The 22,965-nt window shown below is 38.7% G+C and overlaps 2 protein-coding genes and 3 non-coding genes across 5 annotated transcripts in view; 1 reads left to right on the top strand and 4 right to left on the bottom strand.

Annotated features, from left to right (window-relative positions):
* LOC143291819 (uncharacterized) overlaps positions 1-8,182 on the top strand; it is a 9,763-nt gene extending 1,581 nt beyond the window's left edge. Inside the window, exons 2-4 of the mRNA XM_076601943.1 lie at positions 1,628-1,864; positions 3,961-4,150; positions 4,686-8,182. Coding sequence (XP_076458058.1) covers positions 1,661-1,864; positions 3,961-4,150; positions 4,686-4,894 — 603 coding nt within the window. The 5' untranslated portion in view covers positions 1,628-1,660 and the 3' untranslated portion in view covers positions 4,895-8,182. The remainder of the gene's footprint in view (positions 1-1,627; positions 1,865-3,960; positions 4,151-4,685) is intronic.
* Positions 8,183-11,873: 3,691 nt separating this feature from the next.
* LOC143291803 (ribosomal L1 domain-containing protein 1-like) lies at positions 11,874-21,700 on the bottom strand. The gene is made up of 7 exons (XM_076601942.1): positions 21,610-21,700; positions 20,290-20,429; positions 19,196-19,337; positions 18,576-18,724; positions 17,795-17,896; positions 13,123-13,289; positions 11,874-12,347 (listed from the first exon to the last, which is right to left on the bottom strand). Exons 1-7 carry the CDS (start codon positions 21,640-21,642, stop codon positions 12,049-12,051), a joined length of 1,032 nt encoding a protein of 343 aa, XP_076458057.1. The 5' UTR covers positions 21,643-21,700; the 3' UTR covers positions 11,874-12,048.
* On the bottom strand, positions 13,553-13,628 carry LOC143294851 (small nucleolar RNA R38). Its single transcript, XR_013056942.1, has one exon. It is a non-coding gene; the product is annotated as a small nucleolar RNA R38 (small nucleolar RNA).
* LOC143294837 (small nucleolar RNA R38) lies at positions 16,453-16,529 on the bottom strand. The gene has a single exon (XR_013056939.1). It is a non-coding gene; the product is annotated as a small nucleolar RNA R38 (small nucleolar RNA).
* On the bottom strand, positions 17,123-17,200 carry LOC143294843 (small nucleolar RNA R38). The gene has a single exon (XR_013056940.1). It is a non-coding gene; the product is annotated as a small nucleolar RNA R38 (small nucleolar RNA).
* Positions 21,701-22,965: the final 1,265 nt, after the last annotated feature.

The following is a 22,965-nucleotide window of genomic DNA, read 5'->3' as shown; positions in this document are numbered from 1 at the left end:
CACACACACACACACACACACACACACACACACACACACACACACACACACACACACACACACTTTAGTCATCTACAACGATCAGTAACATTTCCAACAAAACTGGATGGGTGACAAAGCCTTATAATTGAGTCTTGTCCAACACCAGTGAAAGTTAAATGGGAACACCACAAAAGCTCTGCACACAACCGTGCTTACCATAAACCTCTTCCCGTCTATTTGGGTCGGACTGGATGGAGGTAACCTACAATGCACAGTCATTTTGTTCACAGCAAAGCGCCCTTTGCTGCCTACGCAAGCACGATGCAGCCACCGCCACAGCTGTTTTGACGTGCTTCACTGAAATCAGTTCCGTATGCTTTTAAACTTACAATCGAAACGCTTCACATTTATGTTGCTTTCGTTGTCAAAGGGTCCATCATTTTCTGGAGATGCCTGTCACAATACACCAGTAGGCGTGAACTGAGTCGTAGTTATCAGGAAATGCGCAATATAATCACTACCAAAAAAGGTATGTATGTATGTATGTATATATATATATATATATATATATATATATATATATATATATATATATGTATGTATATATGTATGTATGTATATATGTATGTATGTATATATACTTGTTGTGACCTTGCCTTGACGTTGATTCAAAGTCATTGAGAAAGATCTGATTCGGAACTTCCAGTGAGTATTCTGTGTATCAAATTCGATGGAAGTCGTAGTTGCTGTTTCAGAGAATTAAATAAAAAACGCTGAATCTGTTTTATGACCTAATGACCTTGAATCACGATTATTGAAAAAAAAAAAAATTACAGAATGCTTTCAGTGGATGTTCAAAAGATGTATATTCATCAATCCAAATAGCACCGAAATCGGCGGGCCATGAGTTTGCTGAAAACTACTGTCCCCACGCGAACAAAACAAACAAAAGTGCGCGGGCTCTCGTGACAGATTTCCCCAAATAGAACTTTTCTTTTCTCCTTATGAAATTGGAAACAAAAGCCATAATCGAATGAGACAGCTGCAGAAAAAAAAATAGTGTTGTTAATTACTGGAAAACTAACACAATAATCGAATGTGGTGTCAGCGAATTCGATTGCTGACACAGTTGATTTCGCACTGTGCAATAACTCAGCGAAACAGGAGCATGATGTTTGCTGATGTTTAGAGAATGTTGCAAGTTGTGTGAGTGTCGCAGTTTATATCACCAATATTTTATTACTTGAAGTTCAAATAGAAGCAACTTCCGGTATCTTTTTTTTCTTTTCTTTCTCCCCCCCCCCCTTTTTTTTTTTATAGATAAATATAAATCATATTTCTATTTTGTTTTATCATCGGTTTTTTGTTGCTGTTTTTTTTTTTTTAAATATATTTTTCAAAATTCTATTTTATCTAATTTTGTTTTATTAGGTTATAATAGTAGCTTCTTACGGTGTCATTAAAGAAAATTAGTTCATTCTTTTTGTTCTTTTTTTATATTATATTTATTTATTTTTACCAATGTACTTGTAATTTTTCCATGGATCGCCCCCCTCCCGGACAGAGAGGAGACACACAGCAGTGACCGCCTTGTGGACAGAGCGTTGCTTTCCTCTTGTCTCTCCCTGTTTCCCATCCCATCCAGTCACATCAGCTGACCCCCCCCTGGGAGCCAGCCATGTCCAAGGAGGAGCTGATCCACGACAACGACAGGCTGGTGGCGGAGGTGTCCCGCCTGAAGGTGGGGCTGGACGAGGTGCACGAGATGTTTGTCAACCTGGAGAAGACCTTCGTGGAGTCCAAGGCCTCCTTCACCCTCTCCCGCTACGGGGAGCTCAAGGACATGATCAAGAAGGTCACCTCTGATGAGATGATGAAAAAGGTCAGTTCTTGGTTGTAGCTGTTGTTGCTGGTTGTTGTTGTTGTTGCTATCGTTGTTCTTTGGTTTTTGTTGGTGGTGGTTTTACTTTTGTCATCGCCTGACTTCAGCTTCAGAAAAAAAAGTAATTGAACAGTCATGGGTGAAACTCACTTCGTCAAATCATCTTGGAAGACATCAAATAGAAAGGGCGGTGGGGTGGGGGTGGGGGGGGGGAGACTTCTAGATAAACATGCCTATACTTACCTTATTTGGGTTTTCAGCACAATCACATCTCTTTGTGTATTGTTTTACCTTATACCTGTCAGTATGGTCATATTTACTTTGGTTCCTATATAACTTGTCCGCATAAGTTTCGTGCTGACGTGTTTCTCGTTGGGTAGGGCTTAACCCTCTCCATACGAACGGCGAAAGAGACGACGTTAACAGCGTTTCACTCCAATTACCACCATCAAAATATTGCAAGAGGAAGGCTCTTATACTGAAGAGGTGAATGTTGACAAAGAATACCACAATTCTGACGACGGAAGCTAAAGGTTGGGTCATTCAGACACCCACTGGACATCCGAGGGGTCTGTGTAGAGGAGAAGAGAGGACTGGCCGTACAGAGTGAGTTAAACAAGCCATGTTTCATCGATGCCCTTCCTGTGGCTTTTGTGTTTATGTGCTTATGCTATGTTGTTTCTTTGAATAACCATTGTTTAAAGCATTTTGCTCTGCAGTGCCACGCTGTTCTATGCCTTATCATTACACATGCTATGCTGTGACACACTGTTCTATGCTCTATCATGACACATGCTATGTTGTGCCATACAGTTCTATGCCCTATCATGACGTATGCTATGCATTACCATATTTTTCTATGCCCTATCATGACATATGCTGTGCTGTGCCACACTGTTCTATGCCCTATCATGACACATGCTATGCTGTGCCATACAGTTCTATGCCATATCATGACATATGCTATGCTGTACCATACTGTTCTATATTATGACATGCTATGCTGTACAGTGCAACACTGTTCTATGTCCTATCATGACACATGCTATGCTGTACCACACTGTTCTATGCCCTATCATGACACATGCTATGCTGTACCACACTGTTCTATGCCTATCATGACACATGCTATGTTGTACCACACTGTTCTATCCTCTATCATGACGTATGTTATGCATTACCAAACTGTTCTATGCCCTGTCATGACATATGCTATGCTGTACCATACTGTTCTATATTATGACATGCTATGCTGTACAGTGCAATACTGTTCTATGTCCTATCATGACACGTTATGCTGTACCACACTGTGCTATGCCCTATCATGACACGTGCTATGCTGTACCACACTGTTCTATGCCCTATCATGACACATGCTATACTGTACCACACTGTTCTACGTTCTATCAGGACACATGCTATGCTGTGCCATACAGTTCTATGCCCTGTCATGACGTATGCTATACATTACCATACTGTTGAATGCCCTATCATGACACATGCTATGCTGTGCCACACTGTTCTATGCCCTATCATGACATATGCTATGCTGTGCCATACAGTTCTATGCCCTATCATGACATATGCTATGCTGTACCATACTGTTCTATATTGTGACATGCTTGACATGCTATGCTGTACAGTGCAACACTGTTCTATGTCCTATCATGACACATGCTATGCTGTACCACACAGTTCTATGCCCTATCATGACACATGCTATACTGTATCACACTGTTCTATGCTCTATCATGACGACACATACTATGCTGTACTGTATCAGTGTGATCTATGCCCTATCATGACATATGCTATACAGTGCAATACTGATCTATGCCCTATCATGACATATCCCATGCAGTGCCACCCCTGATCTGTGCCCTGTCACGACATACATTATGCTATGCAGTGTCCTAATTTTCTATGCCAGTGCCACCCCTGATCTGTACCCTATCATGACATACATTATGCTATGCAGTGTCATAATGTTCTGTACCCTTTCATGACATATGCTGTGCTGTGCCATACTGTTTTGTGCCCTTTTCATGACACACGCTTTGCAGTGCCACCCTGATCTGTGCCGTGCTGTGCTGCAGGTCCAGTCACTAACGGAGAACCAGGCTGACGGGCAGAAAGGCGGGGGGCTTCTGCAGAGTGCCAAGAACTTTTCCGAGGAGGGGGGAGCGGCCAAAGGAGGAGACAAGTCGCCTCCCCACAAGAGCAGTGGTCTGTCCGGCTTCTTCAAGAAGATCAAAGACGTCACAGGCTTTTCCGATGACCCCATGGGTAATGGTGTTTATCTCCCTTCTTTTGATGTCGTGGTATCATCGCAGACTTGAGTTTTCTGTACGACGGCCAACGCTCATTGTTTTGCTTTTTATTTGTTTTTTCATGTGTGTGTGTGTGTGTGTGTGTGTGTGTGTGTGTGTGTGTGTGAAAGAGAGAGAGAAAGAAAGAGCGAGACGTATGCACACAGGTGCGCGTATGATCATTTTGATTCAAGGAAACTGCTAATCGTACAATATTACTTCATCCTTTTTCTTTTCTTCCTTGCGTTTTGATTATTCTGGGTGTTCAAATCAAATCAACTCAAATTATAGTGCTTAGAGCCCCGCCAAACACGAAGGCCAACACAAGGCTATCGCCACGTTAGCATCTACTTCGTGTCAAGGGTTGAAAGAAAAAAAGACACCTGAAGTACAATAAAATTTTAAAAAAATAGTCACCGGCTTCAAGCTTATCACTCAAAAAGTTTAAAAGCCTTCCAGAGTTTAAGACATTCAATTCTGGGTGTCATTAACTTTCCCTTCGACCTCGTCAGATATCCGCTGCCTGGACAAAGATGACATCCGTCGGGACAACGAGCGGAAGAGGCGGGAGATCCAGCGCCTGAACACACGTGGTCTTCGTGCCTTCAACAGGCTGGAGCAACTCAAGCACCGCTACCAGGCTTCCAAGGCGCACGTGCCCACCACGCGCTACCAGGAACTCAAAGACATGATTAAGGACGTCGTTTCCAACCAGGCCTAGTGAGATCAGTCAGGAAACTGGTGGGGGCGGACAGGTGTGGTGGATGGGGGTGTCCGAACTGAAGATCACGTTGTGGAAATGTGGCCGTTTATTCATGGTAGGGTTTGTTTGTTGTTGTTGTTGTTGTTTTTGGGGTGTTTTTTTTTGTCAAGTCACAAACCGTGGCAGTTTCGTGGTCACAGCTATGTTTTCAGTTTTGTTTATAAGGATCAATGATGAGTGTAAACCACGTATAGATGTGGCCGTTATATCTTTATGGTATTTCTTGATTCACAAACCTTTGCAAACAGTTTCGTGATCACAGCAATGTTTCCTGTTTTGTGTTTTAGGTCACAGCTATGTTTTGTGTTGTTTCTTGTATTATTAATCCTTATAAGTCTGTTGTTTATTGATTTCGTACCCTTTGGTACGTGAGGTCACCACCAGATATACCCTCTGTTGCATGTCACGCTGTCTTTATCGAAAAAAAAAAAAAAGTATATTAACACGTATGTTTGAAATGTGCTTGGACGGGCGCAACAGCCCGAAATGGTCCAAGCTTTGGATTTTCAATCTGATGGTCCCGGGTTCGAATCCAGTTAACGGCGCCTGGTGGGCAAAGGGTGGAGAGTTTTCGATCTCCCAGGTCAACATGAGCAGACCTGCTAGTGCCAGAACCCTCTTCGGGCGCATATGCCTGCAGAAGATCAAACACGCACGTTAAAGATCCAGTAATCCATGTCAGCGTTCTGTGGTTTGTGGAAACAAGCACATACCCGGCATACACCCCCAAGCCCCTCCCCTCCATCACCACCCTGCTTATGTGGTGGGGGTGAAAACTGTCATAGACGTTGGCCTACGTAAAAGCCCACTCGTGTCTACGACTGAGCGTGGATGAGTAGGACCCCACGAACGAACTGCGAAAAAGAAGAAGAAGAAGGAAATGTGTTCGAGGAATCACGAGTCTTTTTTTTTCCAAGTGTTTTCCGATGTGTATTGTTTGTGTGTTGTGTTGTATTGTGTTCTTTTGTACACCAGTTTGCTTGTTGGCTTGCTTTGGTGGTCATATTTGGCTCCCTTTTTTTTTTCTTTTTTTCTTTTCTTTTTTTTTTGACGAGTTCTCTGATTTGAGACTCACAAACACTATCTGACAGATTTGTGGAGATAAATCTTTGTAATTTAATCACTGGAATGATTTTTTTAGTTCTATACATGATTTCCTTTTCCATCAGAAGGTAAGGTCACATAATCATTAACTTGTACCGTCCCCGCCATTTTGTCTCAGTCATTATCATGGACAGTAAGCCCGTCTGTGCCTGATGTCTATGTCGCTGGCCTACTGCTCCCATGAATATTCACTGCATTTACAATACGTTTACGTGATTAAATTCTGGTCCGTGAAGTGTTTTAGATCCCTTGATCAATTCTGTTTGATTGCTTGTGAGGTAGGTTATATATGCCAGTCAGTAACGGAGCTCCTGAGCGAACTCACTGCCGTTGCCTGTTGTCAGCAATTTTTTAAAATCATTACAAAAAAAAAAAAAAAAAATGTTGCTGTTGCTTTTATTGGACTGCACCGTTTGTTTTCATTTCATTATCATTTTTATTCCACTCTACCCTCAACGCCGATTTCATATTTATTTTGGATCTTATCAAGGCCGCGCTATCGCTACTTCACTTGGAGTAGCACAACCTGGTGCACTGTAGGCCATGTATTTATTTTCTTGGCAGAATGAGAAAACATCATGGGCCAGCCTGCTGCATCGATTCTGTATTAAAAAAAACAACAACCCTGAGTTCAAAGATATTTGTACTTGTATTTCTTTTTATCACAACAGATTTCTCTGTGTGAACTTCGGGCTGCTGTCCCCAGTGAGAGCGCGTTGCTACACTACAGCGCCACCCATTTTTTTTTATTTTGTCCTGCGTGCAGTTTTATTTGTTTTCCCTATCGATGCAAATATGGATGCAAACAAAAGTCCCTAGCATAATGTATGTACCCTATATAGGCGTCTTTTACTCTTCAGTTTCTGAGCTTCTCAAAGAGGAAAATGCGGTTGTTGTTGTTGTTTTGTTTTTTGGGTTTTTTTTATCGCTCCCTCCGCCTCCACCCGTTGCCCAAGTCATTAAACTTTTCCTCCACTGTTTATTATTCAGTGTTATATAAACGATTTCAACAAAAGTCAAAAAGCGTACTGCCATTATCATGTTATTCTTGATTTCATCATTTTCCGTTTATCCGGTATGAATAAAGTGCCTTCTGCAAGCAATTTCTAAATCATATATATAATAAAATGTTCCTCGGATCTCTGTCTCTCTGGTCTGTTGCTTTGGAAAAGCCTTAGACAAATCGTTTTAAATAAATTCCATGATTTGTCGTTCGTCTACTTTAAATTAGCAAATCTCTGTTCTGTGTCGTAAAAAGTTACTGATGAGAAAATTCATCTGTCAAACGTTCAGATCGCTCTGAATCTGTTCAGTTGCCGCATATTTCGTTTATGCAACATTCGTAATAGATTTATTTTACAGCATAATTATGACATTTTATTATTTTGGTTTTTGAAAAGATTGTTAAATTGGTTGTTGTTGTGGGGAGAGGGAATGCTTTTGGTGTGTTGTTGTTTTGTGTGTTATTTGTTCGTTCCTTTTTGTTTCTTACCTCTTCACGTTCACTTTTGCTCTTGTTTGTAGGCCGACTTTCCCGAGAGTATTATTAGTAGTATAGTAAAGCATAGTATTTCAGCTTAGACTTAGGCCGCAAGGCCTTTTGCTGATCTTCTGATCAGAGCTAAGTTACCTGACTGTGGAGCTAATTCTAAACGATCATTTGACTGTATCTAAGCTTCAGCCGAGTCTGTAACTGAATGGTGGGTGGCAGCGGGCACGACTTGGGTGGCTCGGAGCGGATGGCGAAGGTCTCTGCAGAACATGTGGTCTTTGAAGACATGATCTATCATATTTTTGAAGTTGTTGAGTGTTTTTGCGTTTACCACATTATTATTATTATTATTATTATTATTATTATCATTATTGTTGTTGTCTTCATCATTATTATACATAATCGGGTGGGGTTTTTTTTCTTTGTTTCTCTATGTTTCCTGTTCATATTTTCGTTACTTTTGTCACAAGTACGGTGTTTGGGGAGTTTTCGTTGCTTAGCCCACTTCAGTTTCAGTTTCAGTTTCAGTAGCTCAAGGAGGCGTCACTGCGTTCGGACAAATCCATATACGCTACACCACATCTGCCAAGCAGATGCCTGACCAGCAGCGTAACCCAACGCGCTTAGTCAGGCCTTGAGAAAAAAAAAAAAAAAAATATATATATATATATATATAAAAGCGTACATACATAAATAAATAAATAATAATCATGAAAAAAGAAGAAAAAAAAGATAGTAGTAATGAAAATAATGATAAAATAATAATAATAATAAATAAATGATTAAATAAATAAGACAACAATGATGATAAATAAGCAAATAAATACAAAACATGAAGACACACATTCACACATACACCCACACATGCATAACAGATATGCCCCAAAAACGCAGTTTCATAGATATGAAAGCACAGTCAAATACGTATAAACGTACATGAGCTCCAACACACACACACACACACACACACACACACACCCCACAAATTTCCCTGCACCTCCTCTACCCCCTCCTCCACACACTCGGAGTTTCTAGTCTATGTATCGCAGCTTCCACGGCACACACACACACACACACACACACACACACACACACACACACAAACACGCACACGCACACACACACACTCACACACACAGATGAACACTTACTTGTACAAGCACACACACACACGCCCATATCTCCCACCCCCAACCCCACACACATATATACAAAGATATATATATAATATATACGTTCCAATATCCTGATGCTCCCACAGTGTAGGCATGCATACACTCACATACCTCATCCTCTATCTCACCTCCTCCCTGCACCCCCACCTCCCCCTCACACACACACACACACACAACACACACACACACTCACATGCACAGCCCACTTGTCTAATCGTACTGTCGTCTGGTTATAGATGACACAACCAAATTCAGTTGTGATTGCACCTTAACCTCGTTCCGATGTTACATTTTTTAAGTAGTTTATGTAAATTTCGAATGAATAATGCTACTCTTAAACTGTTTCTCTAGTTTTTATGAAACGATCGATACACAGATGCACACAATTAAGATTTCTCAGAAAGCATGTCGAATTTCATAGCGCTTTGGAGAGAACGTCTATATATATTCAGATACCTCCACGCCCATCTGTCCTCCGTTTAAGATTCATTTACAAAACAAAAACCGGGAACGCTGTTCGCGGAATTCTAAGAACTTGCGCCTATTTTCTTCTTTCTTTTCTTTTTTCGTTTTAGATTTTTTAATAATTTTACTTCCCGGGTGCATGTGAATGGATTTCAATGAGACTGTCAGTGATTAGTGATTACCATTACATCATGACTCACATGTGATCCTTCAATGTAACCTGCAATCGTTTCTCTGGTATAGCTTGTGAAGTACAGGTTAGCCTTTGCAGTCTGTTTTGCATACAGTCATCGAACTATCTGTATGATGCCGTTTTCTTGAGTTGTTTATCTCTTTTCTCACACAATCTGTTATTAGACATTTGAAAGGTCAGGCAATGTTTGCAAGTTATCACGAAAAAAAATCTGACTAAAAACAAAAACAAACAAACAAAACAAAACACAAGTACAATAGTTGTGACGAGACCGACACTACTTGATCTGGTTATATATCGCTTTTGTACGAACTGCTCAAAGTTTGCATAGCCTGACCATCGTGTTGATGGTGTATGATCGATGGAAGAGAGGGCAACAGCGGGTGATTATTGATGCTGTGGTTTGTTGGAGACACAGACCTAACTAGGCGGATATGTTTGTTGTATTTCTCCTTAGGTTTCAAGATTTGCCCTTACACTGAACCACCCAGTTGCTTATTCCAGTATCATACACTTGCTTTGCTTTATGTATGTTGTGAGCCCACATTAATTAAAGTTTGATAGGGTGTGTGACAGAGACGATCGTGATGAGTGAGGGGATGTGAGCATGAGCACGCTCGTCACTATGTGACGGTTTTTTGTTGTTGTTTTTTTGTTTTTGTGGGCTTTTGATGTTTTCCCCATCGAAAATTGATGGAATATACGTCTGAATGCACGCGCGCGCGTGTGTGTAAGTGTTCATGCATGTGGGTGTGTGTAGAGCTGGTGTGTTAGCCTGTGAGAGTGTTATTTTTGTGGCCTTTTATAATTCTCGACCTGAATGTCTAAAATTTTCAGTTTTACACAAAATCAGTGAGTTCAATTCGTCAACCTTGTTCCATCGATTGCCCAGTGTTGTGGTATGATTGTTTATTTTCCCCCTGATCTAGCCTTGCGTCATTGTATGTGTTTTTTTGTATTGTTTGTCAGATGTCTGTTGCAAAATTGTAATCTTTTGTATAATAAATAGTTCCAGTAATGAAGGGAGACGCAATGCTCCTACTTTAACGCAGTTTCCTTTTCTTCTTATTGGGTTGTATTGGACATGTTGCTTCACACACTTCTTTCTCTTCTTCACTCATTATTATGTCGTCTTCTTCCGTATGAGCAAACAGAAACTCCTCAAAATTTGGCAGAGCTCTCTCATATCTCTCAAAAAAACAAAAACAAAAAAGAAACCTTTCAATCAGGAGACTACACATTCTAACACGCAATGACTAATCGGGACTTTACCACACTACATGAGACATACGTTGGGTACCGGTCTGTCCAATGAGATGATAAATTGAAGTCCAGTGTGCAGCATGCCTTTCAGCATATAGTAGAATGAATAAACAACTTTTTACCATGGAAAAGATATGTAGAAAAATCCAGACAGGAACAAAAAATGTGACACTGCACTTGGCGACATGCTCTCTCAGTGAGTGTACACTGGCATCATGACTTGATTGAAGTGCATGTCTGTGAGGATTAATTCAGCCACTCCCACCCCTTCAGTGAGTATAGCATGAAAGTATTCGTTCATGAATGAATTTTGTTATAGTGTGACACTGAGAGTCAGCGACACTACCACCTGTTAAGTGTTACATAAAAATGTTATGACTGCCATATACAGAAGTAGTTGAAATTTGAATGCATGTGAAATTTGCACAAGCTATAGATATATATTTTTGTTTGCTTGTCAGTAGTTCTATGTGTATTTTACAAATGCCGTATTGGCACCCAATACTTTATGCAATGTTAATTAAACTGCATGATGCAATAGATTCACCTGTTACCAATGTGAGTGCCACACATCACTGAGAGATTCTGCATGTGTTATTGTGAAACAACTATGTACTTTCATCCACACTTCTAGACATTTGGATTTTGTAAAAACTGACCCCTGAAAAGTCAGGACACTGAATATTTTTCAGTCATGCAGAAACCAAGCCCACTGTGTCTGTCTGTAATAAAACAGTTGTTGCTTTTTCTCCTGTCAATGCACACTGTCAACAGGGAAGAAAAAAAAACCTCCCTGGTTGTGGGATGGGACCAGTGGCTGGTGAGAAGGAAGAAATACTGTCAACACCCTTTTTTTTCATTTGAGATGGTAGGGCCAGGAAAACTGTTCTTGGCATTGTTTAATGATTTAATCACAAAAAAGGCTTGATGGTAATTTATATAATTCATCACCACCAAGATTGTCCAAACATCACTCTGTAACTGGCTAGACATTAACCATAATGTCTGAAATTTGTGACAAAATCCACTGCTCTGAGAACAAATCTGGACAACAATCATCAGGCACATTAAACTATTAAACTGTAATGTGAACAACCTTCAAGTGGTGTTAACAGAGCCAGCAAGAAATCAGCAGAAGTTGTGTATTTACATGTTTGAGAATGGAAGAAGAGAGTCATCTATGTACATCTCAATTCCCAACCAGTTTTTACATCCACACAATAACATGCAGCAAGCAAGCAGACACAGAATTCAGGACCACTTTTTATTTACTGAGTTTCTGCTTTCCCTCCCATCCCCCAATCAATCCCTCCCTTCAGCTTGGAGAATAGTATAACACCCCCTCAGTCTCCAAAACAAGCCCCATCGTCCCTCCCTCCCATTCCACAGCTGACTAACTAATCCACACTGCATAAAACATCTATTTGGTTTTCTTCTTCGTCTTCGCTGTTTTCTGAGTGTCTTGTTTGGGACGTTTTTTCCCTTTTGGATCACGCTTCCCGGCTCTCTTGACAGCTTTCACTGGTCTCTTCGCAGCATTCAGTAGTTTCTTTCCAGCCTTTGGTGCTCTCTTGACAGCCTTCCCAGCTTCATCCACGACCTTAACAACCCCAGAGGGAAACACCTTCACAAGGCCTCCATCCACAGTGGTGACCTCCCCTGTCACTGCCGGCAGCTTCTTCTTCTGGCTCTCTGGTAACTGCACCTCGTTGGCCGAACCTGAGCAGATCAGATATTCATGCCTCATCAGATCACTGAATGGAAATGGTTTAGTTTAACCTAGTCATTACCAACATAAGTTCTCTCTCTCATGATTTCTTTTTTGTTTTGTTTTTTTGTTTGGCTGCCCCATTATATGCACCGTTTCAGTGGCATTACTCCCATGCCGCTCATCTCCCTCTCTCATAATCAGCACATTAACTGATCATGATTGTTGAAGAAAATACATGCCTTATCCAATTCAAATCTAAAAAGAAAAACAAAAAACAAACAAACAACAAAAAAAACAAACAAAGCTGGCGGAGATTAAACCCTTCAAAAACAGTAACTGAGGACCATTTGAATTCTAAGAGAGAATTTTTTTTTTCTCTTCTACATCTGACATGGCTCCAGTTACAACCCCAATTAGGACATTAACTGCTGCCAAAAAAATTAAATGAATGCATGGGAGAAATATTTGTTGCAGTTACACTCTCCCCCAATATATCCAACACACACACACTGGCAACACCTACCAAAAGGCATATAAACTTTCATTTCATTAATGGCAAAGAACGCACTGTATACTAAGGGAAAATCTGAAAATAGCAATGCCAAGAAGACAGTCCTTTATCTTTGGTTGAGTTTATCACTATTTTTTTTTTCTTTCTTTGATAGAGAATGCAGTTTTAAAAGTGCCAGTCTAACAGAAAGGAATATTGCCCTTGTAAATAAACAGAAAATTAAGTTGATTCAGACTGTGCCTAAAACAAAGCAAGTAAAACTGTGCACACACCTGTGGACATGTAGAAAGGGACTGCCATGGAATCGGTTGTCTTGATGTACATGTTGCGGATGTTGATGGCACCCCCAGGTATGGCTGCAGCAATCTGCTCAGCACATGCTGAGATGTTCTGTACGAGTTCTGCCACAGACATGTCCGTGTTGCCCACAGTCGCTGTCCTGAAAACAAAACAAAAAAATTGTTGTAGAAAACCACTGCCGTGAGGTTTGCAACCTGAGGAATGCTGCTGTAATCAAGGAGCCCATTATATATTCATATACATTATAGTCCACACAACCACAGAGGGCTGTAAAAACATGTTTAAAACAAACATACAGAACTCCAAAGTTTGACAATGTAATCCACATACAGCAACTACTATGAATCCTGTAAAACATTTAAAAGCATTCAATTCATTCAATGAAAGTGATAACAACAAATCAGTTGCCTCAGTGATAAATTCTGTCACCATCTATTGTGTTGTATGACAGGGATAACTTACATCATCATTGGCAACTTTACTGGTGAATGTCAGTATCATTTCATCACCAAAGTGAGGTATTATTGGTGTTCAATTTCTGGTGAAATAATTGATGAGTGGGGAAAATAACTGTGTATTAAAAAAAAAAAAAGGCTTGTATAAGTCTCCTGAGACAAGCCAACATAAAAATCACACATTAATCAAAACTGAGTAAAGCAAACTGTTTGCATCTTTTATTCGTGCACAGGCACTCTCTAACACACATACACTCCAGTCACCTGCTCCTCTCCTTTTCTCCTCTACCCCTCTCCATATTCAACCATACAACATGTGAGCTACAGTTCTGACTTTCAACAGTAACTGATTATCAATATCGCACTTTCCATAGACAATACTGTTCAATGCACATTACATCAGTTTTAAAATCTAAAAAAAGAAATAACACAGAACCACATGAATAAAAACACTACTGACATCAATCACCCAAGCACTCAACTGCAGTTGCCAGTACAACAAACATTACATTACAATTACAAATCCCATGAATGAGTTGCCTCAGTGATCAATTCTGTCACCATCTATTCTGTCGTATGACAGGGATAACTAACATCATCATTGGCAGCTCAGTCAGCACACAAACCAGTGTCAAAGTGATGAAATAAAGAAGACCATGTTGGCAAACACTGCAGATGGCGTCGGAAGTGATTGATTGTTCTTTGTTTCCCCTTGATCATTATTGTTTCTTTCTTGGTAGATATAATTTGTAAAGCACCGTGAAGCTTGAACTCACAATTCATGCTAAATTTCTGAAACTACCCAAAAAAGGGCCAACTACTTTGTTATGGCAACAACTGAGTGAAAAAAAAAAAAAAGTATTGCAAGTGTTTATTACAGTTATTTTCACTTTCAACAGGATTACTGTTCTTGAATCAATGCAGACTGCTGTACTACAACTCGTACAAGCACACACATCCCTGCTGACTGTCATGAAAAAGCTGCTGCTGCCTCAGTGAAGTTCTGTCACCACATATTCAGGTGTCTGACAGGGATAACTTACATCATCACTGGCAATGTGTTAAACAAAGAGTCTAATTCAATTAGCACTCTTTCATTCAATGATTCTGAAACACTGTTCAAATGAAAATGGCAATACAGAGTCCAATTCAAATGGCACTCTTTGGTGTCTGAATATTTCATTCAATGATTCTGAAACACTGTTCTAATGAAAATGGCAACACATGACTGACAACAACAAATAAAAGTTTGTGTCCTGTGAATGTATCATGGAAAAGCTGTTGCTGCCTCAGTGAAGTTCTGTCACCACACATTCTGTTGTCTGACAGGGATAACTTACATCATCACTGGCAATGGGTTTTTTATTTTATTTTTTTTAAAACATATATTCATCTATCAGAATCACTTTTTGTTGTCTGAAGATGATATTCCATTCAATGATTCTGAAGTATTGTTCAACTGATAAGAGGAAAACATGACTGGCAAAGAAAATGTCCGGAAATTTTTTTGTTTTTATTGGGTAAGAAGACTGACTGGGCATTCAAGCACACTTCATATTGTTCATATCATTGTACTGTTATATTGTCATATATCACATATACCATCAATAATAGCAGCAAGCAAGCACTGCTGTTTCTTTTATCTTAGTATAAATGTGTGTATATATATATATATATATATATATATATATATAAAAGACATGCTAAATTTATTTTACATACATAGTTCTCATCATTAACACCAAAATTTAGCCTGCTGATTATGCAAGTCTGAGTGCTTTCAAATCCAATAATAAATAATGGATTTCTGACAGGATATATAAAAAAAATAACAAAACAATGCCTTAGATTTGACATGATGTGCTGTATTGCAGCAGTAACTGAATGTTAAATTTTCATGCATTATGTAAATTGAAAAAATATCTGTTTGGATACTAATGCAGCATGCTCTTACATTTGTACAACCCCCCCCCCCCCCCACCCCCCCCTGTCCCCCCTCCCCGCCCCCCCCCCCCCTTCTGACTCAGACTATGCAACAGAAATAGTTCAGATAAGCACCTGCTGCCTCACCATATATTCTGCCGTCTGACAGGGATAACTTACTTCATCACTGGCAACTCAGCTGGCACACGTTCCATTTGAACGCATACATATATTTAATTTCTGACACAGTCCAGTACAAATCTATTTACCAAGAAACGGATAAAATGATTCCGGGAAAAGTCAATAACAAAGGGAAACTTCAAATCTGACTTAATAATCACACAACACACACACATACACAAAGGGAAAAATGAGACATCTGCCTGACAACCATAGGATTATCATATTACTGATTTAAACGTTAAAGTTTTCTTTGCTTTTGTTTTTTTAGTTTTGACCAATCTTTCTCTCTCTCTCTCTCTTGATTGGAAGACTGGGCGATGCCTAAAATCTTTATCCTTGACTAATAAAGTTTTTTTTGAATCTTGAATCTCTCTCTCTTTTTTTCTTTTTTTAAAATCTTATTTTATTTTTTTTAGTGTATCCTCCATTTAGTCCAGCCAGCACAAAAACATGTCTAACCTCAATCCCTTCCCTTGTGCCTATGTCCTGTTGTGCATGCTGTAAATAATGTTAGATTTTATAACTATGCAAGTAACTTGCCACTCAGCAATGTGTGTTATTTCAATATTTGTGACTTGAAGCTGAATTTATTTCAATATTTGTGACTTGAAGCTGAATCTCAAAGTGAAGCAATACTGCAATTGCTGAATTAGCACGGAGCTTTTCATTAAAGAAAAGTAACTTAAGATCACAGAACACACATGAACATACTCGCCCCACAACAACTGAACAATAGACTATAGTTGCCTCAGAAATAAACTCTGTCATCATACAGACTGCAGTCTGACAGGGATAACTTTACTTCATCACTGGCAACTAATTTCACATACACTGCTCTTCAAACATGATTCTATAACTGAGACAATCTACAGTTCAAATTACAAGTTAAAGAGAACAACATTCTTTAAAAGAATATGACTGGATGTTGAACAATGTACAAAAGCAAGTCATTATCAATGTAGTTAAACACATAAAAAGACAATGCTGAATTATAACTTCATAAGAATTTGTTTTGAAAAAAAAAAACACAAAAAAACACAACACAGTGTTTAGAAAATCAGACATACTGTGATTCTTGAGTCACATCAAATGATAAATCATAAACTTCATGACAAAATCTTGTTTCATCAATTCTAAATTACTCGTTCAAACACTAATTAATGAGTGATTCACCTGAACTTAATTACCTATTCATTAAGCCCAGCATAAACGCTAGGCAGACAGCAATGGCCACATCACAAAAAAACATTTACTGCATGTCTGCCTAAAACATATGAAAACATGCCAACAAATCCATTCACACACAAAAGCAAAATTCAATCATTAACTTTAGATCCACCAAAAATGACACTTGAAAAACATACATGTCTGTAATAGGGTAGAGTTCTTAATCATCTATATTGTATGACTAAGTCGCCTCAGTGCCTTTTCTTTCAACACATTGTAATGACTTGTCTGACAGGGATAACTATGTTCATCATTGGCAACTTGTATTTCAGTACACTGAACTAAAAAGAATTAAGAAATCTTTATTTGAAAATTATATGGGGTGGTGGGAAGGGGAGAACAGATGACATATTGATTGTTATCTACAAATAATTGCACACACACACACACACACAAACACACACACTGAATGGATCACTGGCTGGTGCGTTTGGAGTATTATAATAAATCATGGTGTAATATTTGTTCCCTGCTGTGTTTACCAGCAATCATGAATCTGTTTCATATCAGTTATTGAATGAATGTAAGGTAGCATGGGAATGGGACTGTTGTACATGTAGAGACTGAAGAAAAACCAAGAAATGATCAATTGTAAACCTGAACAGCAGAATCTGTTAGAAACACTACACATATTTGTGACTTTGGCAATAACACTAACAGCATCGTTTCTCAATTGAAATGATCTTAACAATGACTACTTGTAAACATAAACGGTGAGATATTTACTTGAGAAATTCAGCTCTTTATCCCAGACATTAGAACAAGAAAAATGACGGTTCCTGGACTAAAGTATTATATTCATTTCATTACAAGAATTAAGAAAAAAACAAAATGAACAGTAAAATGATGAACTTACCCCACTGATCCTTTGCCACTGAGGACACAGCGACTGTTGGTAATGGCTGCCTCAAACTCCCCCTTCAGGTCTTTGCTGTCCATTCTCACTTGAATGGGTTGTCTGCAAAGCCATTATTCATAATCATAATTTATTATTATCTTCAAAAGATATTTCTTAAGGATGGGAGAGAGAGGGTAGAGTCCATTGTGAAAGCAGAAGGTAAACATTCGTGGATGAGATGTAAGCAAGCTAATTTCAAAACAGCACTCCAACTGAAATACAGTTTGCCAATGGCTTATCAATAATTATCTTGTTAACGAAAGTTGGGTCCAGGATTAAATCCTTCTCAAACTTCATAAACTGTACTCACAGCACTCTGACATGTTAGAAGAGCAAAATCTAATAGTAATAAACATCATTAATTCAAAACTTGTAACATTCTAATTTTAAACATTCAGAAGATGTGCCAATGCACTGAGCAATGCATGCACCTTCTAACCGGAGTTCTACAGTTGTTATGAGTGTCTGCTCCCACCCACTCCCTCCACACATACACACCACAAATGTAATGAGTAGTCAGGAAAAGAATATTCTAAAGCTAATCCAGGAATACATCCATGTATATATATCTATCCACTTATACAAGACTACATATTCCTTTTCCCTTCATCAGGAACTATCCCTCCACAGAAAAAAGGAGTTCAACATGATAGCAGGACCATGACAAAACAGCACTTTTAAATCTAAATAATCACCTTTCTCTATTTTGCTGTTTCCTTTCTTCTTGAAATCAATTTACCTTTTTCTGCCATAGAAGGCCTTCCCAAGATAGGCAGGAAGAAGTCTGATGATTCGTGCATCTGCCAAAAAGACGTCAAAGCTATTTGACAATTTCCGTTTAGCTTCATATGGCTTGTACTCCAGTTTCAAAGCTTTCAAGGGAATCACCTGGAAAGAAAGAAAAAAAGCATTGACACCTGTGTATATACCTAGAGAAATTCTTAAAATTAATGCTAAAAAATTAATTAAAACATCTGTAAACCAAAAGGTTCTCAATTGCACTGCACTGTACCCACTACTGCAATGACCTGTGTAACATATGACAATAGTATTGAGCTATTTCATCTTAATTTCATAATTTACCATTTCTAAAAAATTCCCCCCCCCCCACTCCTCCCCAAAAATGATGATGCACATGTCCATCACAATGTGTGCCAAGCCAGTCTTCAATAAGCATGATGCATATGTGTGCTTGGACATAGGTACACACATACATGAATTCATACAAACATATATATACACACAATACAATATACATTTGTGGTTTTTGTTACAGAACAGTTAACTGTGAACATATACCAAAATTCTAGCATGTTCGGTCACAGTTCATAGACAACAATTTGAGGAAAACATACACACCTGTGCCACACAACCAATCCCTTGTGTCTTCAACCTGTGCTTGAAGTGACGTACTGATTTCTCGTAGTCTCTGTCCGACTTGTCAAGGTCTTTGACAAACAGGCAGACCTCTTTGTTCATGTCCAGTCCATTGGGCAGTTTTCTGATACAGATCAATTTTATGTCATGTAATGATAGCTGGCATACACTGTCAATAATCACCGTAAGTCAAAACCTGAAAAAAGCACACACACACACACACACACACAAAAAGAGAAAAAAGAGAGAAATCCTTATCATATTTTGTCTCTCACACAACACAAACTGACATGTATGCATTTGTGTCTCTTTTTTTTTTCTTGCAATATGTGGCAGCCGATCCAGTATCCTTTTTTTCGGTGAATATATTAAATTTATACAATCCATGCAAACTGCCTTATTAAAAGGAAAGAAACAAAAGAACAAACTGAATGAATGTATAGAAGCAGGAAAGAAAATAACCAAATACAGGAAGAGGAAAAAAGAAATGGAAAGGAAAGAAATACTCATGAAAAACAACCAAAAAGAAAAGATCTGAAGAAAACAAAGAATAAAAACAGTAACAGCATTACAAAATGATCACATGAAATATGTACGTCTTAATTTCTATATACTACTGTGCATATAAGTAATTGAATTAAGTGCATGAAAACCAGAACTTAAGATTTTTAGATAAGTGATCATGTCACAACCACTGAATAAATCCATAAAATATTTTGACTTTTTTTGTAAGTTGATAGCACCATCAGCATGTTTCATAAGATAACTAACTCAAGTCCTTAAGACTGCTCATGCATGAGCTTTGTGTCGTCTTTTTTCTGCTCATGCAGACACTGGTATGTCTGTGTGAGTGTGTGGATGAAGGTGAAGGTGAAGGTGAAGGTGCTCTGTGTGTGTGTGTGTGTGTGTGTGTGTGTGTGTGTGTGTGTGTGTGAGTGAACTTTCTTCTCAAGTTTTGTGACCTATTTCTGTTCGCTGAAAGTGAAAACTTTGAGGTAGGTTTGTCATTTCAAAATTATTAGTGACAGAGATCATAAATTGGTGACAGGGATGTGCAAAACTTGAAAGAGACTTACAGCTTGATTATTCGTTGTGCAGAATCTATCTTCTTCAAAGCGAACTGTAGGTGCACAGCATTCGCATCATTCAACAAACGATTTGAATCCTTTGACTTCTCCTGTATTAATTTGAGCAAGGCCTCCACTGTTTTCTGCACCTGCAAAACAATAAAAACAGCATTTACAAAAGTACATATTCAGTTTTCGGTGCTTCTTTTAAAGCACAATTGGCATGAAGAGCATTTCATCTAAATACTATTTATTTATAAAAACTTAACTTTGTCAAGTTAATTAAGAAGAATACCATGACACTGAAAAGAAACTGCCAGCTGCCTGTGTGTGAGGGAGAAAGTGGAACTCCGAACATGAGGGGAGTAGGGCTCTTGGCTGTTGGTCACGTTAAAGGGCAATTTAGAGCAGCACGTTGCATCACAAAAAGTTAGCAGTTCAGGGCAGTACAGTAGTAAACACATGTTCATTTGGGAGATTGGAAAAAATCACCCCACTCAACCCACCGGACAATGACTGCGTGTGAACCTACGACTCTCAGACAAGAAAATTAAATTAAGCTACTACCGTTCGATCGTCGCTGCACATTAAAAACAAGAGAGGCAAGGCCTTCAAGACTCACTTGTGATAAATTAAGTCCCCTAGCATTAATTACAGAGTAATTTCCCTATTTTACTATCTGCACCAAAACATTTGCAAAATAAATAAAAATTCCATGCTTAGCAAAAGAAGTTCCTGTTTGAACAAAAAATGATAATAATGACTCCTCTTGTTGTTGTGTCAGAATAAGTGGTCAAAGTGCCAAGTTTAGAGAATACAAAAAATATAAATATAACAGTAGGCCCTAAATGCAGTTTGCATATAATTAGGCTTCTTTTTTATTTTTTTTTTGGTGCCCATCCCAGAGGTGCAATATTGTTTTAAACAAGATGACTGGAAAGAACTGAATTTTTCCTATTTTTATGCCAAATTTGGTGTCAACTGACAAAGTATTTGCAGAGAAAATGTCAATGTTAAAGTTTACCACGGACACACAGACACACGGACACACATACACAGACAACCGAACACCGGGTTAAAACATAGACTCGCTTTGTTTACACAAGTGAGTCAAAAACTGCCTGTCCACTTCACATAACTTTTCAGTGAACGTACACTCCATCTGAATGATACCAATGACTTGAATGAGAGAACGTGAGCACCGTTTCAATCAAATGAACGAGTACCCCTCTTTTCGTGGTTCTGATACACTCCTTAAAAACAAACAAACATTCACACTCTATATGAACAATATCACATGTAAGAGACTTCTTAAATTATCATTCTTACCTGAGCGTGCGTTGCGAGCTGTCCTCCTTCCATGATGGTCCACCTCGTGTTCAACAGTACTGAATGTGGGCTGACATGTGGCTCATTCAAGTCAAATCTCTTCACCGAATTCTACCCAAACATTCCGAAACAAGACAAACTACCGCTCTCCTGAGACACACTTACAGTCACCGTTGACCCCTCACCCCCATATATATGGTTGCTGGGTTTTTTTTTTTCAGTGTTGTTATTAATAACAGCAGCCCCATATCCATATTCGGGTGGAGAGTAAGTAGCACTTAAAAAAAAAGGAAAAGGAAAAATAATAAAAAATCAGATTTTGTTTTTTGTTGCTGATTTTTCCAGTGTGGCTCTTAATAATGGCAGTCTTTTCCTTCATTTTTATCATGACAAGTCATAAAGAGTCCTGTTAATGCTTATACTGGCGTATAGATGTGGTATAATTGTCAATACATTCATCACTGACACCGAATTTGTTATAATTGTTAACTTGGAAGCTGTTTACCATCATCTCATCATATTTATGTGAAAAGCAAGATAACATTTTTTTTTTTTTTTTTTTTTAAGAAAGAATCAATGACCATGATTTTAATACTTTTTTTCCCCCTTTGGGAGATTTACTCTTTTGAGAATCACAAATTATAGTTTTTGAATTAAACATCTTGACCAAATTGAGGAGCAACGTAGAACAGTTTTTGACCTCTCAGAGGACCAATCACAGCATGGTGTGCCCAACATGCAGCCTGTAACCTTCTGCCATGGGCCTGTAATTTGCTGCACGCTCCCTTGTTTAAGGTGAACATGAAAAGATGTTTAGGTGACTGGTTAGAATGCAGTTGAAAAGGTTTTCAGAGGTAGCTGTATAAAAATTATTTAAAAAAAAAAAAAAATTAAGCTTTGAAGACACATCTGCTTCACATGTGTAACACACAATAACCAAACCCAATCCCATACACTCTCCTTCATTGCAATTATGCACATGCAGGCACACATTCACACACACACACACACACACACAGATGTATGTACATGGTCACTCTCACTCACCTGCCCAATTGTTCTATCATCTTTCCTCAGTTTCCCAGTTTCCTCCACTTCTCAGTTTTTCTTTGTATGATTTTTTGTTGTTGTTACTTTGGATGGCTGAGAGCAGACTGTCTTTACAAAGTTGTGAATGATTTGTGTGTGCGTGTCACTGTGCATGAATGTGCATGTAGTGTAGGTTTCAATGAATGGTCCCTATTTCATTTTGTTGTTTTTTTCACTTTCACATAAATGTTCGTTTTTGTGAGTACATACATATATATATTTTTATTTTTGTGAGTATATATACTGCACCCAACAATATTTTTATAT

The sequence above is a fragment of the Babylonia areolata genome, chromosome 1 (assembly GCF_041734735.1).
Source record: "Babylonia areolata isolate BAREFJ2019XMU chromosome 1, ASM4173473v1, whole genome shotgun sequence".
In the NCBI taxonomy this organism is placed as follows: domain Eukaryota; kingdom Metazoa; phylum Mollusca; class Gastropoda; order Neogastropoda; family Buccinidae; genus Babylonia; species Babylonia areolata.
The sequence above is the reverse complement of the archived record's forward strand: the minus strand, read 5'-3'. Positions and strand labels throughout refer to the sequence as shown.

Coding starts and splice junctions, on each gene's coding strand:
- LOC143291803 (XM_076601942.1), bottom strand. CDS start 21,642: ATGGAAGGAGGACAGCTCGCAACGCACGCTCAG. Junction 19,338..20,289: donor GCACAACGAATAATCAAGCT/GTAAGTCTCTTT, acceptor GATCTGTATCAG/AAAACTGCCCAATGGACTGG. Junction 18,725..19,195: donor GGATTGGTTGTGTGGCACAG/GTGTGTATGTTT, acceptor CTTTCTTTCCAG/GTGATTCCCTTGAAAGCTTT.